Source organism: Neovison vison, chromosome X (genome assembly GCF_020171115.1).
Source record: "Neovison vison isolate M4711 chromosome X, ASM_NN_V1, whole genome shotgun sequence".
Taxonomy (NCBI): domain Eukaryota; kingdom Metazoa; phylum Chordata; class Mammalia; order Carnivora; family Mustelidae; genus Neogale; species Neogale vison.
In genome coordinates, this window is record NC_058105.1 from 16078418 (window position 1) to 16103971 (window position 25554).

General features: G+C 43.5%; 1 protein-coding gene across 3 annotated transcripts; it reads right to left on the reverse strand.

The window, feature by feature from the left end:
* Positions 1-397: 397 nt before the first annotated feature.
* Positions 398-24590, reverse strand: ZNF449 (zinc finger protein 449). Of its 3 annotated transcripts, none has more exons than XM_044235187.1 (5): positions 24534-24590; positions 21965-22413; positions 19745-19994; positions 3534-3647; positions 398-3342 (listed from the first exon to the last, which is right to left on the reverse strand). In XM_044235187.1, the coding sequence occupies exons 2-5, from the start codon at positions 22316-22318 to the stop codon at positions 2459-2461; spliced, it is 1602 nt and encodes a 533-aa protein (XP_044091122.1). In that variant the 5' UTR covers positions 22319-22413; positions 24534-24590; the 3' UTR covers positions 398-2458. The 3 variants fall into 3 exon arrangements, with proteins under 3 accessions (XP_044091122.1, XP_044091121.1, XP_044091123.1); XM_044235186.1 differs by lacking the exon at positions 24534-24590 and adding an exon at positions 24106-24301; XM_044235188.1 differs by lacking the exon at positions 24534-24590 and adding an exon at positions 24106-24300 and having other exon boundaries at positions 19745-19949.
* Positions 24591-25554: the final 964 nt, after the last annotated feature.

Below are 25554 nucleotides of genomic sequence, written 5' to 3' on the forward strand. Positions count from 1 at the left end.
GGAAACGTTCAGAAATAGAATTAGGCACATCCACTGGGACATCTGTTTCCAAGAACTACTTCACCTATTTCTTGACTCAGTGCCCCAAATATGGGTTAATGCCTGTTACATACAGGATACTAGAACAACGATAGAGAACAGACATTCTCTCACCAGCAAAATCCAGTTGTGCGTTGAGGCTATAGATGGGGGGGAGGGGCTCATGCGATGATGGCAGCTAAGCCTCCCAGCGAAAACTGACTGTATTAAATGTTCAGAATGATGCCTAAACCCAGCACCATGGTGGGGACTGCGACGTAGGGTGGGAGCAGGTGTCAGTCGCGGTGCCTGTCGCCACAGCTCAAGGAAGTGGTCCCGAGTTGCGCAAACCACTATATAAATATGACCGAAGCAGGAAGAGCATACACATTTCCACTTTATTAAAATATTGCATAGATACAGAGCAGTTGGGCACATCCATTCTAAGGCACTGTCCTGGTTTGAATGCAAGTCCACAAGAGAGAAAAGAGAAGCCATTACATTCCGTATTGTTCGTCTCTACATTCAGACTCCTCCCACGTTACGTGTTTATTGCTACTGGGATCTCAACGTGAACCCCACACTTATAGCAGCATCATACAGGGACCCGGATGACAAGAATTAAAGACACACCCTGGCTCTAGCACTTGGTATGATTTGGCACTTAATTCCAAACTCTCTTGCATTGTTCTCCATGTGTTTCCCAACTCTTGTTTAACTAACGATATCATAAACTCCTTATGAACCGGACTCATGGATTCATGTCTTTACTGGTTTCCATTAAGCCTGGAACAGGAGTAGTTGGGCACATAGTAGTTGCCCCCGAAATATTTATAGTCAATATCACTTCCGAGAACATCAATGGAATAGAAAAAATATATATACTTTCCCTCATTCTTGATTAGGGAAAGGATGACTGGTATCTTCAAAAAGGGAAAATTCTTGAACGTCCTACCTCTTGTGTTTCGTAACAAGGAACTAGGCTGAATGATTATTTTCAGGTACCAACAGCTATAACTGACAAAGAGAGTTCTTCCCTTGTTACAGGACTTTGAGTCATTACCATGATTACATGAGAATGTTTATATAAGTAGCAATATGTGTGTGTGGTTATAAGTAAATTCCAAAGAGGCTGAGAATCACTGAGTGATGTACAAATGATCTCAAGTAGTGACCCCCACCTCCTTAATGATGTGTGTATTACATAAAAAATGTATATATGTAGAGAACTTTTCCTAACACCCCTGAAACAACTGGAGATAACTAGGCTTGGGGGCAACAAGACTATACTGATAGCTACAGATATATTTGTTAAAGACAGTGTGTTCCAAGGAATATTTGCAGGATACTAGTTCCGTGGGTTATCACTGGGTGTACATGACAAAGGGTTCTGGGGTCAAATAGGCTGGCAAAACACTGTGCCAAAAGAGGTGCTTTTTTCCACCTCTACCGGAGGGCTTCTCAGACACTCCCACAGGCTGATGAGCACTGTGAATCTAGAAAGTGGAGACAGCAGGGCGTCCTGGAGTTATTTGTAAAATATCTTGCAGAACTAAGTGCCCTATGACACACAGTTAGGGGGCCACTGAATTAAAGAATGGGTAAAATTTTAAAAGCACTAAGAGACACACTGGGTGAATACCAAAGGAGAGTACAAAGCAAAGGACACTGGTTCCTCAGTCAGTCTAAATTGAATCGGATTCTACTTGTATGACATCAACTGTCAAATGGACTCTTCCACAAAGAGCTTACTTACTCCATGAACAAAAGAAATCCTCAATGGAATCCTCAGTTCTATGTAGCATCACCCCAGACCGCCAACTAAGCAGACTAGCAAACTCTGCACAACTCATAACTAAAGGTTAAAATCTTAATTTCCTTAAACATAAAAACTTCCAATGGACATAACCCCATTCTTACCAGGCACATGTGTTCCCGACACATTTCTATCATTTGACAAAATACACTGTCTCCTTTCTTGCTACTTAGGACACATAAAGCTTTGAACTAATGTAATCGCCTTTAACAATGACAGCAGAAAAATTCTGGGGCTGCTATAGGAGATACGTTGATGGACACGGTTATCCATCATATTAACACTACCCTGAAAAGGACTGTCATCGATTATATGCTTTATGCTTTATATCTATGATGTGGTTGGCCTGGAACACAAAACATTTCACTGTAATAAAAAAAAAAAAAAGAGAGACAGAATAAATCAACTCTGGGAACATTGCAAAGGTAGATGGATACTCTAGAATTCATATACTTTGGAAGATGGGGTTCAGAATAGTTTTTAAAACCTGTTCTCACAAGCTCAAACAAAAAGGTTCTTCCAAGACCAACAGGCTGCTTTAAGTTAGTGTCAATTTCTTTTTTTTTTTTAATTTTATTTTAGTTAGTGTCAATTTCTGTGGCAGCCTGTTGCCTTTAACAATTCTCAAAGAAGTCCTCTAAAGTGAGTGACCTGGTGCATAATGAGGCCTGCCCTCTGCCTGAAGCTTTTAGAACAGTGACTGCACTTGTACGGCTTCTCCCCTGTATGAATTCGCAAATGAATAACAAGGCTGGGTCTCTGTCTAAAGCTTTTCCCACAATAATTACATTTAAAAGGTCTCTCTTCCGTGTGAGTTCTCTGATGCAAAGTGAGAGCTGTCAGTCTACTAAAACTTTTACCACAACTGTGACATCTGTGAGGTTTTTCACCTGAATGCGTTTTCAGGTGTCTTTTGAGACTCGATCCATGACAAAAGCTTTTCCCACACTCCAAGCATTTGTACGTTTCTTCTTCCGAATGGGTTCTCTGGTGGCCAATCAGGTGCGACCGCCGAGTGAATCGCTTGTTACACACGGTGCACTCATAGGGCCTCTCCCCTGTGTGCAGCCGTTGGTGTCTATATAGGTCCGAACTACGGAGGAATCTTTTTCCACACTCAGGGCATTTATGGGGTTCCTCTCCTGAGTGAATTCTCTGGTGCCCTGTAAGTTGCGACTTCCGAGCAAAACACTTCCCACACTGAGGACATCGGTGAGGTTTGTCCCCTGGACTCTTTTTCTTCTGGGGCCTGGGGTTGAGAGGTTCTTCCAAGTTGGAATTTTCAGGTTTCTCTCCTGCCGAGGGCTCCTGCTGATCTACCAGTTTTGTTAAATCTGTCTGTAGGTCCTCTGGGGGGCTCTCCCACTGATTCTCCAACGGCACATAGTCTTTCTGCAAAATGGGACCATGGAGAGCGTTCCCCTCTAGAGTAACAATAAATGGGTACATGTTCTCCAGTTTTTTCTGTTTGGAAGTTTCGTCTTCATTTTCTATCCCAATCTCAAAACCTGAAAGAAGAAACAAAAACAGCAGCTGTCACCGTGTCCCACAGAGGAAAAAACCGTGAGGGAAAGTGAATAGTTGTATTAAACCACCCATAGGAAGGCAGAAACTTTGAGGAGAATCCCAAACTCTTTATCCTGATCAAGGCTGAATTTTTCTTTTTGCTCTTCTGTGGTATCCGCGAATAATTACTTACCGATCTTGGAATCAAGTAATTGCTTCATTTCTTTGGACTCTTGTAGTTCCTTCACCCACGCTTCTTCCCGAGGCTCCAACGGAAAGCTCACGTCAAGCTTTGGTATTGGATATCCTGCCCGGAAGAAAGACGAGAAGTGTTAACAGTTGACGTCACCAAGGTTTTTCCTTGATGGTATCTTGGACATGTGGCTGCTTAATGTCTATTTCCTCCCCAGTTAGAACGACTTGACCCCCGACATCTTACGAGAGTCTTTCTTTTTCAAAGATAAGAGCAAAACATGAAATTCAAGGCTACTCTCCTCTAATCTACCGAAGGGGAGTGAATTTTTCTGTGTTGAAATCAATGCACTAAATGATTTCTGTGTCTATTTTGATAGTCAATTATTCAGGTCGGAACCAAAACGGGAAGTAAATCTTCACAATGTTCTGGCATATTAAAACTGAGAAAGGCTGCTCTTGAGTACCAAGCAGAGAGAGAGCTGAAAGTACGGGTTATGAAACTGTTTACTAGAATAACTTCCATGGAGATTTTCAAATTAAAATGGAAAATGATGAAGCTGGCCATGAGCAAAAGCAGTGTTTGTTTCAGCCCAAGCCCAGAAGCGCACTCTTGAAATTAACCCAAACGACTGTCCAAGTGTTTCTCCCTGCCAGCTGAAGAACAACTCGGACAAGAGCGCGCCCAGGGAGCTCAGTCTGTTGAGCGTCCGACTTTTTTTTTTTTTAAAGATTTTATTTATTTATTTGACAGAGAGAGAGATCACAAGTAGACAGAGAGGCAGGTGGAGAGAGAGGAGGAAGCAGGCTCCCTGCTGAGCAGAGAGCCCGACACAGGACTGGATCCCAGGACCCTGAGATCATGACCTGAGCCGAAGGCAGCAGCTTAGCCCACTGAGCCACCCAGGCGCCCCAAGCATCCGAGTCTTGATTTCGGCTCAGATCATGACCTCAGGGGTGTTACATCGAGCCCCGAGTCACACTCTGCACTGAGCGTGTAGCTTGGTGAAGATTTTCTCTTAAAAAAAAAAAAAAAGAACTAGGACAAGATTCTATACCTGCTGTTCCCTAATGTCCTACCACCCGTTTCCTCACTGAGAGCTGCTGTGGCTTGTGTTCTCTTTCCACAACCTTTCCTCACCTTCCTCAGCTCTGGCGAAGTGTATTGGTCTGCAATACAGTGTGGGATGGAAATTGCTGATTTTAAATCTAAATGCAGGGGCGCCTGGGTGGCTCAGTCAGTTAAGTGTCTGCCTTTAGCTCAGGTCATGATCCCAGGGTCCTGGGATTGAACCCCGTGTTGGGCCCCCTGCTCGGCGGGGAGCCTGCTTCTCCCTCTCCCTCTGCCTCTCCCCACTGCGTGTGCGCTCACTCTCTCAAATAAAGTCTTTTTTAAAAATAATATAGATCTAAATGCAGCATTAGGGCACCTGGGTGGCTCAGTCAGTTAAGCGTCTGCCTTCTGCTCAGGTCATGATCCTGGCATTCCCAGATCAAGACCTGTGTCTGGCTCCTTGCTCAGCGAAGAGTCTGCTTCTCCCTCTGCCCCTCAACCCACTTGTTCTCTCTCTCGCTCTTGCTCGCTCTCTCTCAAATAAATAAACTCCTTATAAATAAATAAATATTAGCATTATCTTCTTAAATATTGTCATGATTAAAATAACATTAGCAAGTTAATGAAAATTTAAGTTTCAAAACATGTCAAAGCAGGAAGTGGACTAAAATATCTTATTTTATATTTTTATGGAAAAAAGACCTTTTAAGATTAGCACAGATGCATTTCAAATAAAATGCTATTTAAACTCATATTGCTTTTGCTTAGATTTCAAAGCTATGACTGGGATCAAAGGGTCATAAGGCATGGGGAAAAGTGAGAGCAAACAGAAACTTGAAACAAGCAGAGTTAGCAAAGGCATACGCATAAAATACGGATTTATGACCACCAGCACCACCATAACCACTGCCCCCCTCCGCTAACCACTGTCGATTCTCAAGTCCAAGCAATTGTGGCTGAGAGGCTGGGGGCTCCTTATGCACCCAGCCCCTCCCAGTGGCAAGAAGAATCTACCCCAGGTACTAAGAATCCAAGAGGACTCCTGGATTGTCCTTGCAAGGCAACTGGGACTCGAAGGCAGTGGTTCTATGCCTGCAGCGGCAACCCAGAAAGGCCTGACACTGGGACCTCGAGCTCAGCTCCTAGAGTGACAAAGTTACTGGGAGACTTCACCCACCTCCAGAGCGAGGGATCAGAGATTTGGCCTGAGGGGCGGGGGAGAAGCAGGAGGCAAAACAGGCAGCTCCTAACGTATTGGCACAGTAATGGATTCATTTGCAACAGAGAGTGAAAACAGCTGAGCCTAAGGATATTCTCAAAAAGAGAGGTTACAGTGCAAGGCAATTGGAAAGAATCTGACAGATTTATTGACTATACACCCTGAACTGTAGGCTGACTAGTTTGTGGGAGAGAACTGGGGAGAAAGACAGCTAGGAGGAGCCCTCCTGGGATCAGAACAAATCTCAGAAATTGACCTCAGGAATTAGCCCAACAAAGGTATCTGAAATGGACTGGCTTCCTCTCCCAAGAGCTTATGCTCCGGAGCACTGTTGGAAACAGTAGAGCAATTGTTGGCAATTAATGGCTAGGTCAGGTCAGAGAAAGAGACAGCCAAAGAAAACCCTGTAAAAAGTATTGTCATTCAAGGGTGACAGGGACTGTGTGCACACCCAGGGCTGGGCTCCCTTATGAGCAACATCGAATGCTTAACATTTCAGAGTGGACTAGACCTCACTAAAATAATACAGCCATTTACCAAACAAATAAACTACCAACAATAACAAGCCCTGGGGAGAAAAAAGAAGGACAGAGAATTGGTACAATATATTATCTAAAATGTCCAGTTTCCAACAAAACATGCTGAGACATGTATGTGGACAGGAAAGTATGACTCATACTCTGGAAAAAAAAAGGGGCAGGCAACAGAATCTGCCTATGTTAGTGACTACATACTAAATTCGACAAAGACCTGCAAGTAGCCATTATGAGTATGTTCCAAGAAGGAAATGAAACCCTGATTAAAGAAGTAAAATTGGATGACAAACATCACAACACATCAAACAGAGAATATCAATAGAAAGTATAATAAAGCATCCAGCGGAAATTCTGGAGTTGAAAACTACAATAACTGATATGAAAATTCACTAGAACAGCTCAGGAAGAGATTTGAACTGTCAGAAGAATTAGTGAACTTGAAGATACATTAATAGAGACTATATTATCAGAAGAACAGAGGAAAAAAAGAATGAAGGGAAATTAATGGAACCTCAGAGAGAAGTGGGGAGCCACTCAGTGCACTAACAGGTATATAATGAGAACCAGGAGAGGAAAGAAAGGAGCAGGGGAAAAGACGGAACAAATAATGGACCCAAACTGCCCAGATATACCGAAACACATTCATCTACTTATCTAGGAGGCTCAATGAGCTCCAAGAAGACAAACAGGAAGAGATCTACAAACAGACGTATGATAGTAAAAACTCCTAAAAGTCACAGAAAGGAAAGAAAACCTTGAAAGAGAGCAAGAGAAAAACGACTTGTCATTTACAAGGGAGGCCAAATGAAATTAAAAGCTGTTTTCATCAGCAACAGTGAAGGCCAGAAGATAGGAGGATAAGCATATTCAAAGTGCTCAAAGAAAAATGAAAAATGCCAACCAAAAAATCTTGTATCTGGAAAAGCTAGCTTTAAAATGAATGTGAGAGACCCCTAGGTGGCCCAGTCAGTTAAGCATTAGACTCTTGATTTAGGCTCAGGTCATGATCTCAGATTCATGAGACTGAGCCCCATGTCAGCCTCTGTACTGGGCAGGAAGCCTGCTTGAGCTTGTCTCTCTCCCTCTGTATCATGCCCTTTCCCAACACTCTCCCTCTCTCTCTCAAAAATAAACAAATAAATAATAATAAATGAATGTGAAATAACATTTCTGATAAGCAAAAGAGGCCCGGTCAGTTGAGCATCTGCCTTTAGCTCAGGACATGATCACAGGGTCCTGGGATTGAGTCCCGCATCGGGCTCCCTGCTCAGTGGGGAGTCTGCTTCCCCCTCTCCCTCTGCCTGTCCCCTGCTTGTGCTCTCTCAAATAAAAAATTAAATCTTTAAAAAAAGAAAAACTGAGAGGGGGTGCCTGGGTGGCTCAGTGGGTTAAGCCTCTGCCTTTGGCTCAGGTCATGATCTCAGGGTCCTGGGATCAAGCCCCGCATCAGGCTCTCTGCTCGGCAGGGAGCCTGCTTCCCCCTCTCTGCCTGCCTCTCTGCCTAGTTATGATCTCTGTCTGTCAAATAAATAAAATATTTTAATAAAATAACTGAGAGAATTCATTGGTAGCAGTCTTGCCTAACAAGAAATACTAAATAAAGGAAGTTCTTCAGTCTGAAAGCTAGTGATTCCAAATGGTAATTCAAATACACACACACACACACACACACACACAAAGGGCACAAGTAAGGGTGATTATATAATTATAAAAGACAATCTATACTAATTTCTTTTTTCTCTTAAAATATTTTCAAAGCAATTGTATGAAACAATATATATGTAGTACATATATGTAGTATATATGTTGGGCAAATAATCTAGAAATGTAATATATGAGAGCAGATGAGAACAAAATGTACTGGGCTAAAGAAATGACTCCAGGGGCACCTGGGTGGTTCAGTGGGTTAAGCCTCTGCCTTCTGCTCAGATCATGATCTCAGGGTCATGGGATCAAGCCCCATGTCGGGCTCTCTGCTCCACGAGGACCCTGCCTCCCCCCTCTCTCTGTTTGCATCTCTGGCTACTTGTGATCTCTATCTCTGTCAAATAAATAAATAAAATCTTTAAAAAAAAAAAGAAAAAGAAATGACTCCAGTTAACAACTAAAATCTACAGGAAACCCCTAGGGCTAATAATACATTATATGTTAATAAAAAATTAAATTAAATAAATAAAAAATAAATACATCTACAGGAAACATGAAGAAAACCAGAAATATAAATAAGGTTAATATAACAAAAGCTATAATATCTATTTGTATTCCTTCTCTCTCTAGCTCTTTTAGAAGTATTAAAATTACATAAACTAGTATCTTTAACAATACACAGTTGAGTTTCTAACTTCTTTTGAGTTTCTAACATTTTTAATGTAATATGTATGATAGCAATACCACAAGAAGGGAGAAAAGAGAATACAGCTATATAGGAAAAAAATGTTTAGGGGGGAGGGGCAGAGAGGGAGGGAGAGAGAGAATCTTGTTTTTTTAAGATTTTATTTGTCAGAGAGAGAGAGAGAGAGCCCACAAGCAGGGGGACCAGCAGGCAGAGGGAGAAGCAGGCTCTCCACTGAGCAAGGAGCCCGATGTGGGACTCGATTCCAGGACCCTGGAATCATGACCCTAGCGGAAGGCAGACACTCAATAGACTGAGCCACCAGGTGTCCAGAGAGAGAGAATCTTTTTTTTTAATTTTTATAAACATATAATATATTTTTATCCCCAGGGGTACAGGTCTGTGAATCGCCAGGTTTACACACTTCACAGCACTCACCAGAGCACATACCCTCCCCAATGTCCATAACCCTCCCCCTTCTCCCAACCCCCCTCCCCCCAGCAACCCTCAGTTTGTTTTGTGAGATTAAGAGTCACTTATGATTTGTCTCCCTCCCAGTCCCATCTTGTTTCCTTTATTCTTCTCCTACCCGCTTAACCCCCCATGTTGCATCTCCACTTCCTCATATCAGGGAGATCATATGATAGTTGTCTTTCTCCGCTTGACTTATTTCACTAAGCATGATACCCTCTAGTTCCATCCATGTCGTGGCAAATGGCAAGATTTCATTTCTTTTGATGGCTGCATAGTATTCCATTGTGTATATATACCACATCTTCTTTATCCATTCATCTGTTGATGGACATCTAGGTTCTTTCCATAGTTTGGCTATTGTAGACATTGCTGGTATAAACATTCGAGTGCACATGCCCCTTTGGATTACTACGTTTGTATCTTTAGGGTAAATACCCAGTAGTGCAATTGCTGGGTCATAGGGTAGTTCTATTTTCAACATTTTGAGGAACCTCTATGCTGTTTTCCAGAGTGGTTGCACCAACTTGCATTCCCACCAACAGTGTAGGAGGGTTCCCCTTTCTCTGCATCCTCGCCAGCATCTGTCATTTCCTGACTTGTTAATTTTAGCCATTCTGACTGGTGTGAGATGATATCTCATTGTGGTTTTGATTTGTATTGAGAGAGAGAGAGAGTCTTAACCAAGCTCCATGCCCAGAGCAGAGCCCAGCACTGGGCTTGATCTAACAACCCTGAGATCATGACCTGAGCTGAAATCGAGAATTGGATGCTTCATCAGCTGAGCCACCCAGGCATGCCTGGAGAAATATTTCTGTATTTCACTAGCATTAAATTAATGTAAGTCCAAAGCTGATGATGGTAAGATGTACGGCTAATCTCTAGAGTAACCACTAAGGAAATAACCAAAAAAATGCTGTAACTTCACTTATGTAAAGTGCTACATTCAAAATAATTACTTTTGTGCCAAAGAAATCAGCAAATGAAGGAAAGAGAAACAAAAAAGATATGAGACATATAGAAAACAAAAAGTAAAATGGCAGGTGTAAATTACACCATATTAAAAATAAGATTAAATATGTATGGATTAAACAATTCAATCAAAAGGCAGAGACTGTCCTACTAGATTTTAAAAATCCAAGTACACGGGGTGCCTGGGTGGCTCAGTGGGTTAAAGCCTGCCTTTGCCTCAGGTCATGGTCCCAGGGTCCTGGGATCGAGCCCCGCATTGGGCTCTCTGCTCAGCGGGGAGCCTGCTTCCTCCTCTCTCTCTCTGCCTGAACCCTCGGCCTACTTGTGATCTGTCTGTCAAATAAAAAAGTAATAATTAAAAAATAATAATAATTAAAAAAAATCCAACTACGCTGCCTGTGGGAGACACTTTAGATTCAAAGATAAAGAGACCAAAGTAGAGGGATGGACAAAGATGTATCGTGCAAAAAAACACAAGACAGCCAGAGTGACTACACTAAGAGCAGACAAAATGGACATCAAAACAAAAAAGCTACTAGAGGTAAAGAGGATCATTTTATAATGATAAAATGACCAATCAATCAGGAAGATAGAATGATTATAACCATATACACACTGAAACAGAGTACCACATGCATGATTGCAAAAACTGACAGAAGTAGTAAAAGCAATACAACAACTGAGCAATGACAGTTGGAGAATGCAATCCCTCTCTACACTGCTGGATAGAAAATTAGGCAGAAGATCAACAAGAGAAGACAAAAACTTACAAGCCAACTAAATGTCACAGACATTCATAGAACACTCCAACCAAGGGCACCTGGGTGGCTCAGTTGGTTGACCTGACCTGAGCTGCCTTCAGCTCAGGTCATGATCCCAGAGTACCGGGATCCAGTCCCATATCGGGTTCCCAGCTACATGGGGAGTCTGCTTCTCCCTCTGACCTTCTCCTCTCTCATGCTGTCTCTTCCTGTCTCTCAAATAAATAAATAAAATCTTAAAAAAAAAGAATACTCCAACCAAGAAGTGTAGAATATGCATTCTTCTCAAGTCCATATGGAAAATTCTCCAGGGCAGTCAAAATGCTATACCATAAAACAAATGCTCAAAAATGTAAAAGCCATACCCTTAGGCCATTTCTGCTTCCAAGCAAAGTGAACAGCCAGATAAACCACTCGAAACAATGTTCTCGGAGGCGCCTGGGTGGCTCAGTCAGTGAAGCATCTGCCTTCGGCTCAGGTCATGATCCCAGGGTCCTGGGATCGAGCTCTGCATTGGGCTCTCTGCTGAGCGGGAGCCTGCTTCTCCCTCTCCCACTCCCCCTGCTTGTGTTCCCTCTCTTGCTGTCTCTCTCTCTCTGTCAGATAAATAAATAAAATCTTAAAGAAAAAGAAGTAACACTGATTCTACATAATGTCTCACTGAACAGAAGAGAATGCAATACTTTCCAACACTCTTTAATGGCATAAGGAAAGAAAAATGTATTGATGGAATAGAATCAATATTTAAGAAATATCAAATATCCTTGACATGTATTAGCAACTGACTTGTCATAAAGGTACCAAGACAATTCCATGGGGAAAGAACAGTCTTGTCCACAAATGGTGCTGGGAGAACTGGATGTGCACAGGCAAAAGCATGAAGGTCCCCTTCCTCACATCACATACGAATGTTAATTCAGAATGGATCAATGACCTAAATTTAAGAGCTAAATCCACAAGACTCTTAGAAGGAAACATAGGTATTAATCTTCATGACCTTGAATTAGGCAATAGTTTCTTAAATATGACATCCAAAGTATAAACAACAAAAGAAAAATAGAAATTCTCCCTCAACACTTCCAAAAACTAGAAAAGGAGGGAAGACTTTGCCACTCATTCTATGAGGCTGGCATTACCCTGATAACAAAATCTGATAAAGACAGGACCAAAAAAACTATAGACCAGTATCTCTGATGCAAATGGATTCAAAAATCTTCAACAAAATACTAGCAAACCAACTCCAGCAACATATAATATGAATTATACACCAGAATCAAGTGGTATTTATCTCAGGAATGCAATGTTGACTTAACATTCAAAAGTTAAAGAAATAGGGGCGCCTGGGTGGCTCAGTCAGTTAAGCATCTGCGTTCAGCTCAGGTCACGATCTCGGGGTCCTGGGATTGAGCCCCGTATCGGGCTCCCTGCTTAGCAGGGATGCCTGCTTCTCCCTCTCCCTCTCCCCCTGCTTATGTTCCCTCTCTCGCTGTCCCTCTCTCTGTCAAATAAATAATATATTTAAACAAGAAGTTAAGGAAATATACCATTACAAAAGACTGAAGAGTAAAAACCACATGGTCATCTCAATAGACACATAAAAGACATGTGACAAAATTCACCAGTTTCTTGATAAAAACACTCAATATTCCATGAGTAGAAGGGAATTTCCTCATCCTCATAAAAGGAATTTATGAAAGACTCATAGCTAATATTATAAATAATGACAAAAGACTAAGTACATTTCCCCTGAAATAAGGAACAAAACAAGGATGCCTGGTCACACCATTTATGTTCAACATTGTACTGGGGGGCCTAGTCAGGGCAATCAGGAAAAAAAAGAAACAAAAAAAGATCACTCTGTGGAAGGCTCTTCTCCCAGAACTTGATGTGACTGGCTCCTTATTAATCAGGTCCAGCTCCAATGTCACTTCCTCAGAGATAACTTCCCTGACCAGAAATAAAACAGCCCTGTCAGATTTCAGTATCATCTCCCTGTTTCACTCTCTGGCATTTACTACTTTGTAACATTCATTTGTTTATAAGTTGGTCTCTTCCATCTAGAATGTAAGCTTTGTGAGATCAAGGACTTCGCGTATCTAGGGGCGCCTGGGTGGCTCAGGAGGTTAAGTGTCTGCCTTCCACTCAGGTTGATCCCAAGGTCCTGGGGCAGAGTCCCCTGCCAGGCTCCTTGCTCAGCAGGAAGCCTGCTTCTCCCTCTGCCTGCCACTTCCCCTACTTATGCTCTCCTTCTCTCTCTAATAAATAAAATCTTTTAAAAAAAGAAAAAAATTCCACTGACAATGCTATTAAAAAAGAATAAATACTTAGGAACAAATTTAATAAAAGCAGTTTAAAACTTACACTTGGGAAATTATAAAATATTATAAAATCTGAAATAAGATCTAAATAAATGGAAAATCACCCCATGTGCATGCATCACAAATTTAATATTGTTAACACGGCAATACTCCCCAGATTGATCTACATGTTCAACACAACCCCTGCCAGAAACCCAGCTGACTTATTTGTAGAAAGTGATAAGCTGATTCTAAATATCATATGGAGTTGTAACAAACTCAGAACAGCGAAAGCAATCTTGAAAAATAGAAAAGTTGAAAAAAAAATAGAAAAGTTGAGAGCTGCCACACTTTCATGTTTCCAAAATAAAGACACCATGGTATTTCCAAAAAATAGACATATACATCAGTGGAATAGACATGACTGTCCAGCAAAAAGCCCATATACCTGTGGTCAACTGATTTTTTTAAGTTTTTGTTTATTTATTTGAGAGAAAGAGCATGAGTGGGGGGAGGGGCAGAGGGAGAAGCAGATTCCCTGCTGAGTAGGGAGGCCCCCCCAACCTGGGGATCAATTCCAGGACCCTGGGATCATGACCTGAACCTAAGGCCGAGGCTTAACTGACTGAGCCACCCAGGTGCCTCATCAACTGATTTTTGACAAGGGTTTCAAGGCCTTTCAATGTGAAAAGAACGACCTTTTTAGCGAATCATGCTGAAACAACTGAATATGCAAAAATATATATAAATAGGGGTACCTGGGTGGCTCAGTCAGTTAAGCATCTGCCTTCGGCTCAGGTCATGATCCTGGGGTCCTGGGATCAAGCTCCATGTCAGTCTCCCTGCTCAGTGGGGAGCCTGTTTCTCCGCCCGCCCCCACTGCTCGTGCTTTCTCTCTCTCAAATAAATACAATTTTTAAAAAATATAAATATACATATACATATTATTTGGACCACTACTGTGCAACTTACATAAAATTAACTGAATATGAATTAAGCGGTTAAATGTAAGCTAAAACTATATACTCTTAGGAGAAAATTTAGGGGTCAATTTTCATGACCTTGTATTAGGCAATGATTTCTAAGAAATCTAAAAAACATAAGCAACAAAAGAAAAATAATTAAATTGGACTATCAAAATTTTTTAAAAACTGTGCTAAAAGAACACAATTAAGAAAGTGAAAAGAAGGGCGCCTGGCTGGCTCAGTCACTGAAGTGTCTGCCTTTGGCTCAGGTCACAATCCCAGGGTCCCGGGATCATGTCCCACCTCTGGTTCCCTATTCAGCAGGAAGCCTGCTTCTTCTCCTCCCTCTGCCTGCTGCTCTCATTCGTGCTCTCTCTCAAATAAATTAAAAAAAAATCTTAAAAAAAAAGAAAGTTAAAAGACAAACCACAGAACATGAAAGAATATTTACAAGTCATATATCTAGTAACAGACTTTATCTAGAATATGCAAAGATCATATACAACTCAATAATAAAAACACATATAATCCAATTTAAAAACAGGTAAAAACTCTAAATAGGCATTTCTCCAATAAATATATACAAATGACTGCTAAGTCCATGAAAAGATGCTCAACACCATTAGTCTTTGAAGAAATGCAATCAAACCTCAATTAGATAGCACTTAACACCTACTAAGATGGCTGGAATAAAAGTGTCAGATTCTTTTCAAGTGCACCTGAGACAATTTCTGGATACAGACTGTATGTCAGGCCACAAGTTAGTTCCAATATATTTAAAAAATGAATATCATTCAAAGTACATACTCTAACCACAATGGGATGAAATAAGAAATAAAACAAAGGGAAAACTGTAAAACTGACTAATTTGTGAAAATTAAACAACACCTCTTACACAACCAATGTATGCAAGAAGAAATCACAAAGAAAATTAGAAAATACTTAGAAATAGGGGCACCTGAGGGGCTTAGTGGGTTAAGCCTCTGCCTTCAGCTCAGGTCATGATCTCAGGGTCCTTCGATGGAGCCCCCACATCAAGCTCTCTGCTCAGCAGGAAGCCTGCTTCCCCCACCCTCTGCCTATCTCTCTGCCTACTTGTGATCGCTCTGTCAAATAAATAAATAAAATCTTAAAAAAAAGAAAATACTTAGAGATAAATGAAAATGCAAAGTACCGGGAATTTATAGTTATAAGTACTTACATTAGTAAACAAAAAAGATCCCAAAACAATAACGTAACTTTATAACTTAAGGAACTAATAAGAAAAAAAACCTAAACCCAAAGCTAGTAGAAGAAAGGAAGCAATAAAGAATAGGCAGAAATAAACAAAATAAAGACTAGAAAGACAATAGGGAAAATCAATGAAACCAAAAATTGTTTTTTTGTAAAGATCAATGAACTTGAGAAACCTTTAGCTAGAAGAACTAAGAAAAAAGAAAGGCTCAAATCATTAAAATTAAAAAGGGAAAATAAAATAAGATGAAACAGAGAGGGAGGCAAACCATAAGAGACACTGAACTTTAGGAAACAAACGGGGAGGGGAGAGGCGGGATGGGGTAATTGGGCATTAAGGAGGGCATGTGATGTGATGAGCACTGGGTTATTTTTAAGTGACAAATCACTAAATTCTGCCTATGAAACTAATATAGTATATGTTAACTACACTGAATTTAAAGAATTTTAAAAATTAAAGTGGTGATATTACCAATGATTCTACATAAATAAAGAGAATTATAAGAGTACTATGAACAATTGTACACAAATTGGATAACCTAGATGAAATGGATAAATTACCAGAAACACAAAACCCACCAAGACTAAATCATAAAGAATGAGAAAAATCTGAACAGACCTATAACCAGTAAAAAGAGATTGAAGCAACAATTAAAAATCTCCTGACAAAGAAAAGCCCTAGACCTAATAGCTTCACTGGTGGCTTCCACCAAACATGTAGAGAAGAACTAATACAATTGTTCTTAAACTTCCAAAAAGGCACGTCTGAGTGGCTCAATCAGTTAAGTATCTGCCTTCCGCTCGGGTCATGATCCTGGAGTCCTGGGATCAAGCCCTGCTCTGGGCCCCCTGTTCAGTGGGGAGTCCATTTCTCCTTCTCCTTCTGCCCTCTCCCTGTTTGTGCTCTCTCTCTCAAATAAATAAATAAATAAATAAATACAATCTTCTTAAAAAAGCTTTTCAAATAAAGAAAAAAAATGAAGGGAAGGAGACACTTCCTAACTAACTTATTCTCTGAGGCCAACATTATCAATACCAAAGCCAGAAAAGTCACTATTAGAAAATGACACACCAATATCCCTTATGAACACTGATTTTTAAAAAAAACCTGAAAAAATTTTAGCAAATTGAATTCAGCAGCATATTTAAAGGATGATACATCACAACCATGTGATATTTGTTCCTGGAATGCAAGAATGTTTCAACATATGAAAATCGGTCAATACAATATGCCACATTAACAGAATGAAGGGAAAAAAACATTATCATCTCAAACGATGTGAGGAAAGCAACTGACAGAATTCAACATCCTTTCATGATAAAAAAGAGAAACACTCAACAAAATAGGAACAGAAGGAAACTGCCTCCACATAATAAAAGCCATACAGGAAAATCCAACAGGGAACTTTATACTCAATGGTGAAAGACTGAAAGCTTTTCCTCTGAAGTCAGGTAGAAGGCAAGGATGCCTGCTTTGGCCACTCTATTTAACACAGTACTAGAAGTTCTAGCTAGAGCAATTAGGCAATAAAAAGAAAAAGGCATTCAAATTGGAAAGGACGAAGTAAAATGGTCTCTATTGGAAGATGATATGATCTAATATGCAGAACCCTTGAAGTGTCCACTAAAAAACTGTTAAAATTCATAAACAAATTCAGCAAAATACCAGGATACAAAATGAACTTGCAAAAATCGGTTCCATTTCTATATACTAACAATGAACAATGAAAAAATCTGGAAACTATGAAAACAATTCCACGTATAACAGCATTGAAAAGAATAAAATACTTAGGAGTTAACTTAAACAAGTATATGAAAGACTTGTACAATCAAAATTACAAAACACTGATAAAAGATAATAAAGAAGATATAAAGGAAAACACATCCCATGTTCATGGACTAGACAACTTGATATTGTTAAGATGTCAATACTCCCAAAAGTGATGTACAGATTCAATACAATCTATCAAAACCCCAATGATACCTTTTTTCCATTAATAGAAAAACCTGGGGCGCCTGGGTGACTCAGTGGGTTAAAGCCTCTGCCTTTGGCTCAGGTCATGATCCCAGGGTCCTGGGATCGAGCCTCGCATTGGGCTCTCTGCTCAGTTGGGAGCCTGCTTCCTCCTCTCTCTCTGCCTGCCTCTCCACCTACTTGAGATCTCTGTCTGTCAAATAAATGAAAATCTTTAAATAAAAAATATATAATAAAGAAAAAAAGAAAAGCCCAGGACGCCTGGATGGCTCAGTCAGTTAACCATCCAGCTCTTGATTTCAGCTCAGGTCACGAGCTCAAGATCATGAGATGGAGCCCCACATCAGGCTCTGCCCTGGGCATGGAGCCTATTATAATTCTTTCTCTCCTTCTCCCCACAACCACTGCTCACTCTCTCTAAAAAAAATAAATAAAACAAAATTTAAAAATCCATACCTAAAATTTATATGGAATTTCCAGGGATGGCCAAATAAACAAAAATAAACAAAAAAAATATGGAAAGGAAGAACAAAGCTAGAGGTCTCATACTTCCTGATTTCAAAACTTATTAAAAAGTGACAGTAATCAAAAAAAAGTGACAATAATCAAAAAAAAAGTGACAGTAATCAAAATAGGTTGGTACTGGCATAAAGACAGGCATATAGACCAACGGAATACAACAGACAGTGCATAAATAAACCTTCATATATATGTGGAAGTGATTGTTAACAACAATACCAAGATCATTCAATAGTGAAACAATAATCTTTCAACATACGATGTTGGGAAAACTGGATTATGCACGTGCAAATAAATGAAGTTAGAACCTTATGTAAGAGCACATGCAAAAGTTAACACAAAACGGATCAAATTCCTAAAATTATAAAACTTGGAAGAAAACCTAGAGGAAAAGCTTTGGCAATGATTTCTTGGATATGACACCTAAAGTACAGGCAACAAAAGAAAAAAGTGGGCACAGAGTACTTCATGAAAAATTTAAAAATTTATCCATCAAAAGCTTCAACAGAGTAAAAAGGCAACCGACAAATGGGAAAAATATTCGCCAATTCTATCTGATATGGAATTAATATCTGGAATATATAGAGAACTCTGAAATTCAATGACAAAAAGCAAGTGGATTTTGCAATGCGCAAAGGACATGAACTGGCTTTCTCCAAAGAAGATATCCAAACGGTCAATCAGCACATGCTCAATACCATTAATCACTTGAGACATGCAAATCCAAACTACCCTGAGAGGCCACCCCACACCAATGAGGAATGCTATCACAAATCGGAAAGCACCAAGTGTTGGTGAGGATGTGGAGAAACCAGAAAGGTTATGCACTGCCGAGGGGCATGGAAACTGGTGCAGCCGCTGTGGAGGCTGCTCCTCAATTAAAAATAGAATTCCTGGGGCCCCTGGGTGGCTCAGTGGGTGATAGCCTCTGCCTTTGGCCCGGGTCATGATCCCAGGATCCTGGGATTGAGCCCCACATCGGGCTCTCTGCTCGGCAGGGAGCCTGCTTCCCTCTCTCTCTGTGCCTGCCTCTCTGCCTACTTGTGATCTCTCTGTCTGTCAAATAAATAAATAAAATCTTTAAAAAAATAGAATTCCCGTATGATTCAGCAATTCTACCTCTGGTTGTGTGCCCAAAAGAAGTAAAAGTGGGACCTCATAAAGGTATGTGCACACCCATGTTCATACGGGCATTACTCATGACAGCTGAAACACAGAAGCAACCCAAGTATATGCCTATGGAAAACAGATCAACAAAATGTTATTTAGCCTTTACTTGCATAGAAACACTGACCCACACTACAACCTGCATAAACCTGAAGGACATTCTGCTAAGTGAAATAAACCAGTCTCAAAACGACAGATACTTTATGATCCCGTTTATACGAGGTACATAGCGGAGTCCAATTCAGAGAGATGGAAAGTTGAATTGTAGTTGAATCCAGGGGCTGGGGAGATGCGGAGTTTTTGTTTAAATGAGTATGGGGTTTCAGTTTTACAGAATGAAAGTAGTTATGAACATGGATAGTAGGGATGGTTCCACATTACGAATGTATTCTATACCACTGAACTATACACGTCAAAATGATTAAAACACCAAATCTTGGGATGTGTGTATTTTACAATAATTAAAAAAAAACACTGAAAGAAGAAAAATCGGCTTCTTGAGCAGGGTCATCAGCTGAAGGGGTTCTGAACCCCACTTGATGTCCCCCACTCTGTTCCCAGCTATTCCCAGAGGGCACCCCTCCTCGTACTCCTGATCCCAGTGATCCGCTTCCATCCGGTAATCGGTGTTTCTAACCCAACCCCAAACCTGGGGAGCTCTCAAGCTCTCAAAACACGAACCACAGAAAGGAAGTGAACCCCTTGCCTTACCAGGGTCCAGGAAGGGCTGGCAGTCCTCAGCAGCTCCGTAGCCCAGCTCTGGCAGCCCTGCTTGGGGCATCCAGGCCTCGGCACCAGGGGCGTCCGGGGCAGGTCCCATCACCTGCAGCGGGGGCGACTCCAGGTGGATGTTTGGAGGTACATGCGCCGGGCCCACTGGTGCCAGCTCCTCCAACAGCATTTCCTGCCTATCGATCTGGGGGAAAGGGCACATCCCATCACTCTCCAGTCGACACCGGCGCTGCCCAGGGACAACAAAAGGAGCCACCCATGTGATTTTAATTTTCTAGGACCCACATAAAAAAAGACACTGGTGAAATTGATCATAATGACATGCACGATTTCACCCAATATGGCTAAAATATCATACTTCCGGAATGTAATCAATATGGACAAGCATTCATCAGACATTTCACCTACTTTCTCTTTCTGACTCGGTCTTCTGAATGGGAGGAGCATTTTATACTCACAGTGCATCTCAGTGTGGACTAGCCACATCTCTAGGTGCTCAAGAGCCACTCTTGGCTGGTGGCTACCGCACTGGGCAGTGCACAATGAGGCCACAGGCAGATAAAATCCTAGAGAGCAAGCCAAAGCCAGCAGACAGAGAAAGAAAAGGAACACCATGAATTCATTCTCTCCTGGGGGATAGGGGTGGGCGACAGGAAACTTTGGAAGACTCTGGCTCTGGCAGGTTACCTGCAGATACCTCTCAACACACGATGCCGGGCCCCTAGGGTCCAACAGGAAGCCCTTTCTCCCTTCCGCCAAAAGTTCTGCCCCATGCCAGGGGACTCTGAGTGGGGGGCAACGGCACCGCCACCAAAGGCTGATGCGGCACCGTGGCAGGTGACTGTCCGAATTTAGCGGACAGAAATGGGAGTCTCATTCCCAGTGCGGAATTGCTCCGGGCCCCCACCAACTCTGGAGTGCTCCCACTTTCATCTAGGGACAAAGAGCCTGTCAACATCTCCCCAGTACTCATACAGTCACGAAATATTTCTGCATGATTTAGCATGACTCGAATCTTCTGGGAATGCCCTACTTTGGACATCAAACACTCTATCACTTATTGTTCAGCCTGACTAACACGTGTGGCCACTTGGGAAAGTCAGAGACTAGCCGAGCCAGTGGCTGTCACCTTTGTGGTGAGTCTCTGCATAGACGTGAGCATGTGACAACGTCATGAGGTTTTCGGGTGCGGTCAAGCCCCAACGTGTGTGTTTGCACACTCATTCAGTGGTGACAAACTACATTCCTTTATATCTTTTCTGGGCTCAACTTCACTCAGGTTGGCAACATCTTCTTATAGAGTCAGTTAAGGGGAACCTGGGTGGCTCAGTGGGTTAAGCCTCTGCCTTTGCCTCAGGTCATGATGCCAGGGTCCTGGGATTGAGCCCAGCATTGGGCTCTCTGCTCAGCAGGGAGCCTGCTTCCCCCTCTCTCTCTGCCTGCCTCTCTGCCTACTTGTGATCTGTCTGCCAAATAAATAAAATCTTTAAAAAAAAAGAGTCAGATAATAAATAATTTACACTTTATGGGGCATGTTAGTCTACTGTGTCCCGTTCTTGTATTAACAACCCTCTAAAAAGGTAATAACCAGGGGTGCCTGGGTGGCTCAATCAGTTAAGCAGCTGCCTTCGGCTCAGGTCATGATCCCAGAGTCCTGGTGTCAAGTCCCACATCAGGCTCCTTGCTTAGTGGGGAGCCTGCTTCTCCCTCTGCCTGCTGCTCCCCCTACTTGGGCACTTGCTTGCTCTCTCTCTCTCTGACAAATAAATTTTAAAAATCTTCAAAAAATAAAAATTAAATGAATAAATAAATAAAATAAAAAGTAAAAAATAAAAAAGGCAATAATCATTATTAGCTCACAGGCTGCAGAAAAGAGGCCATGAGCGGCATTTGGCCCACAGACCACAGAGCACTTCTTATAGCAATGTTTTTGATTTTGTGTACGGAAGCAGGTTACATTCTACATAAATTTCGTTTCAGGATAGTAGAAGGTGCAGTACCAAATATCTGTTCCGGAACAGGAGTGGGGTTTAACAGCTGAGAATTGCTGAGCCATATCTGCTAATTCCAGCAGAAGGGAAAAATGAAAATCACTTCAGGGAAAGCACGGAGCTCACAACAGAAAATGTCTGCTCGAGTACCAGATGTCTCTGCTACTTCTTTTTGTCTCATTACCAAGATCCCAAACTCCTTTCTCACCTGCTGCTCTGGGATCTCCAGTTCTCTCTGTAAGTCTTCTATCAGTGACACAACTCTTTCTCTGTTCTCTGGGCAATGCTCCCTCACCCACGTCTCTATCTCTGTGGGCAGGATGGTTAGGAACTGCTCCAACACCAGCAGCTCCAGAATCTGCTCCTTAGACCGCATCTTTGGCTTCAGCCACTGACAGCAAAGCTCCCAGAGTTTGTTGAAAGCTTCATGAGGCCCAGCTGCTTCTTTGTACTGGAACTGCCTGAAGCGCTGACGGAAAACTTCACAGTCGGCATCGTAGTCTTGAAACACGGAGCCCTGATTCAACGAGGCCTGAATGGCACAACCCAGGGCCACTGCCATCGCCCCGCTCTGGCCGTGTACACTTTCTCTGGGGCCTGAAGTCTCAGATTCCAATGTGCTCCTCTTTTTAGGCGTCAAGGGGGAGCCACCCACAGCTGAGGACAGGACAAAACGAGAAAGGGGGAACAGCAGTGGTTACCAGTGGCCATACTTGGCTCCCTTAACTTGCTCACTTTCCATCACGCCCTAGAGCAGCGGACCTTAATCTTTGTTGGTGATTTTGAGTATCTAATGAAGGCCATGGAATCACTTTCTAGAAAAACACACAGACATATCGAATTCTGCATCCATTTTCCAAAAATTTACAAAATGTTCTAGAACATACACGGACCCTCTAGAGCTCCACTACCCGATATGGTAGCCACAGGTTCCACAGGGCTGCTTCAGTTTAAATCCATTGAAACCGCATATTCAGTTTCTCATTCGAACTAGCCACATTTCAAGTGCTCCAAAGATAACATTGTAGAAGGTTCTACCAGACAGCTCGCCTCTAGAATTCCTTTGATCCAAGGCTAAGACCTCTTCCCATAAATGAGCCACCATAGATGTGCTGGCCTGTAAACTAACACCCAGTCTAATACAAGCTGTCTTGTGTCTCCGAATATATACAGGCCACAAAACAAACAGGGAAGCACTGATGAATGACCGTAAAGTCCATGTGCCTTGCAGTGACCCATGGTCACCTTCAGCCATCGGCATCTCAGCTAGAGCCTCGCCTCCACAGGCTGCCAATGCACAACCCTTCATTCTTCTCCACTCAACCTACATGTACTTCCGCCCACATCAGCCTGACCCTCGTCCTGTGATGGCACGTCAGAGGACTTTCTCATGACAACAACACACTGCCACAGGGCAGGCCACCAGCCATCTGGTCTGCACGGGTAACCAAGGACACTGATCACGTTCATGACACTATGTCCCAGCGCTGTTCCAAGACTCGCTTATGTGGCAGGTCATGTGGTGCTCACCCAGAGCGAGCAGGTGGGGACTAGCATGATGTCCTGGGTACAGATGAGCCGACTGAGGCTGGAGGCTCTGGAGCACTGAATAAGCTGTCCCAGGTCTCATGGTCAATGCCAGAGGGAAATGGTGAGAAGGTTAGAATAAACAGATCTCTGCAACATTCATATCTAAAAATCATCCAGATGTTCTCAGTGCAATGTCTGAGGTCACCGACTGGTACAGACCAGGTCTCAATACCAGTACCCACCCTATGCTATGGATTCTCTCTCTCTATTCGCCAAGATGCCTCACATAACCATCCTCTTCCCTGGAGTGGCACGGGGCAAAAAAACACTCATAATCTCCCTACCTAGTCATCCCAAACGTACATCTTGATGGTAACCTGAACTTTTAGCAGCACACCCATCCACATGTGATCACCTGCTCGCTTTGTGACCCTAATACCCAGTTTCTCCTTAACATGAAAATAATCATAGTATCGAGCTCAGAAAGTGCGGTGGCTGCAGCTGCGTGGAAGCCAGCAGCAGCCACGCCTGGCCTGGCCCGGCCCAGAGGAAGCGCTCCAGCAAGGTTACTGCTCCCCACGACTCATTCCTAGAAAGCTTCCACGTCCCCGCCTGGGCACCGAACCCTCTTCTCTGGAAGGCATCCAGGAACCCTGCCGGCTTGGGCTGTGGACCCGCCCTGACCCTGCTCAGTCTCGCAGCCCGCCGCCCTCCCCAGAGGGGCCCGAACCCTCCACCGCGTCCAGCCGGGCCCTCACTGTCCCGCCGTCCCTCCACCCGCCCTCCCGCGGGGAAACCTCGCTGCACCCCAGGACTCACGGCTTCTCCCCAGACCGGCCCGAGCGAGCCCGCGCTCACACGGCCCACGGATAAAGAGGGTGTGTGCAAAGCGGGACTTGCGGAAAGGCGAGGAGAGACACGTCGCGGGAACGTCTAAAAGCCGGTTATAAATCGGCTGCCCGGGGCGCGGGCACGGGCCCCGCGCACTCCCCACAGGATGTCCCGGCGCCCCGACGGGCGCTCTGGCCCGGGACAACCCCGAAAAGGCCCGGCCGGGTCGCAGGGAGCGGCAGCGGGGACCGGGGCCGGATAGGGGCCCGCCGCCCGTCGCTCGTCCACGCGGCCGCCGCCGGGTCAGGGTTGGCGGCCGCCGTTTGGTGTAGCCCTAGCGGGATGTGCGCCCCGCCGCCCGCGCCCGCGCCCGCGCCCCAGGGACGGCCACGCCCTCTGGTCGCTCGGGGACTCACCGCCTCGGCGCCCACGGCTCTCCCAGGCTCCCTGGGGCAGCTGCGCAAGACGCAGGCGCGCGCCCGCCCTGCGGACTACATTTCCCGACAGGCGCCGAGACACGCTCCTCGCTGACTGGGCCCCGGAGCCTGCTGACGTGGGAGGGGCCGCCACTTCCTTGGCCTCCTAGGGGCCTCCTGCCGCTTTGGAAGCGTAAGCGTTTCCGGTCTTAAGCGCTTCCAGAGCCCAGGGGCATGGGTGGGACGTCCCTGGTTCCTGATCTTAGCAAGGGCTTCTCTTACAGCCGCCCCGGAGTAACCCCAGCGGTAGGGAACTCTTTTAACTCTTTTACTCCTGGGTCACTGATTCTCAAACCTCTTAGTGCAGAAGAATTTCTTGGGTGAGGCCGTAGTTAAACTTCAGATTTCTGGGCCCCTTCACATCTCTGACACACCGCATCTCCCGTGAGCTGGAGAATTCGCATTTTTTTTTTAAAGATTTTACTTATAAGAGAGGGAAACAGGAGCACAGGCGGGGCGGGGAGGGTCAGAAGGAGAGAGAGCAGTAGACTCTCCACTGATCCGAGAGCCCCAGGGGTTCCATCGCAGGACCCTGGGATTATGACCTGAACCACACAACCCTCCCTCCCCCGAAAATTCGCGTTTTATTTTATTTTGTATTTATTTATTAGATAAAACAGTGAGTGAATACATGGAACAGTCAGAGAAAGAGGGAGGAGCAGACTCCCTACGGAGCAGAGAGCCCCACCCAGCACTCCATTCAGGGAACTCAGGACCAAGACCCCAGCCTAAGGCAGACGTTAAACCAACTGAGCCAAGCACGCGGTCCTCGCATATTAATAATCTTTCTTGGGATTATGCCTTTGGTCTGTTCTTGCTGATCACATTGGCCTAGAGCTTTTTAGTTTCCTCTCTTGAAGACCCCAGCTTCGACCTTTCTACCCCACCACTCCTCTCCTAACCGCGGCCACCACCAGAGGGATCCTGGGTACTTGGGTCACCCCCGTGGCCCGCCTCTTGT

Coding starts and splice junctions, on each gene's coding strand:
- ZNF449 (XM_044235187.1), bottom strand. CDS start 22,318: ATGGCAGTGGCCCTGGGTTGTGCCATTCAGGCCTCGTTGAATCAGGGC. Junction 19,995..21,964: donor TGGAGATCCCAGAGCAGCAG/GTGAGAAAGGAG, acceptor GTCCCTGGGCAG/CGCCGGTGTCGACTGGAGAG. Junction 3,648..19,744: donor CCAGCCCTTCCTGGACCCTG/GTAAGGCAAGGG, acceptor TCTTCCGGGCAG/GATATCCAATACCAAAGCTT.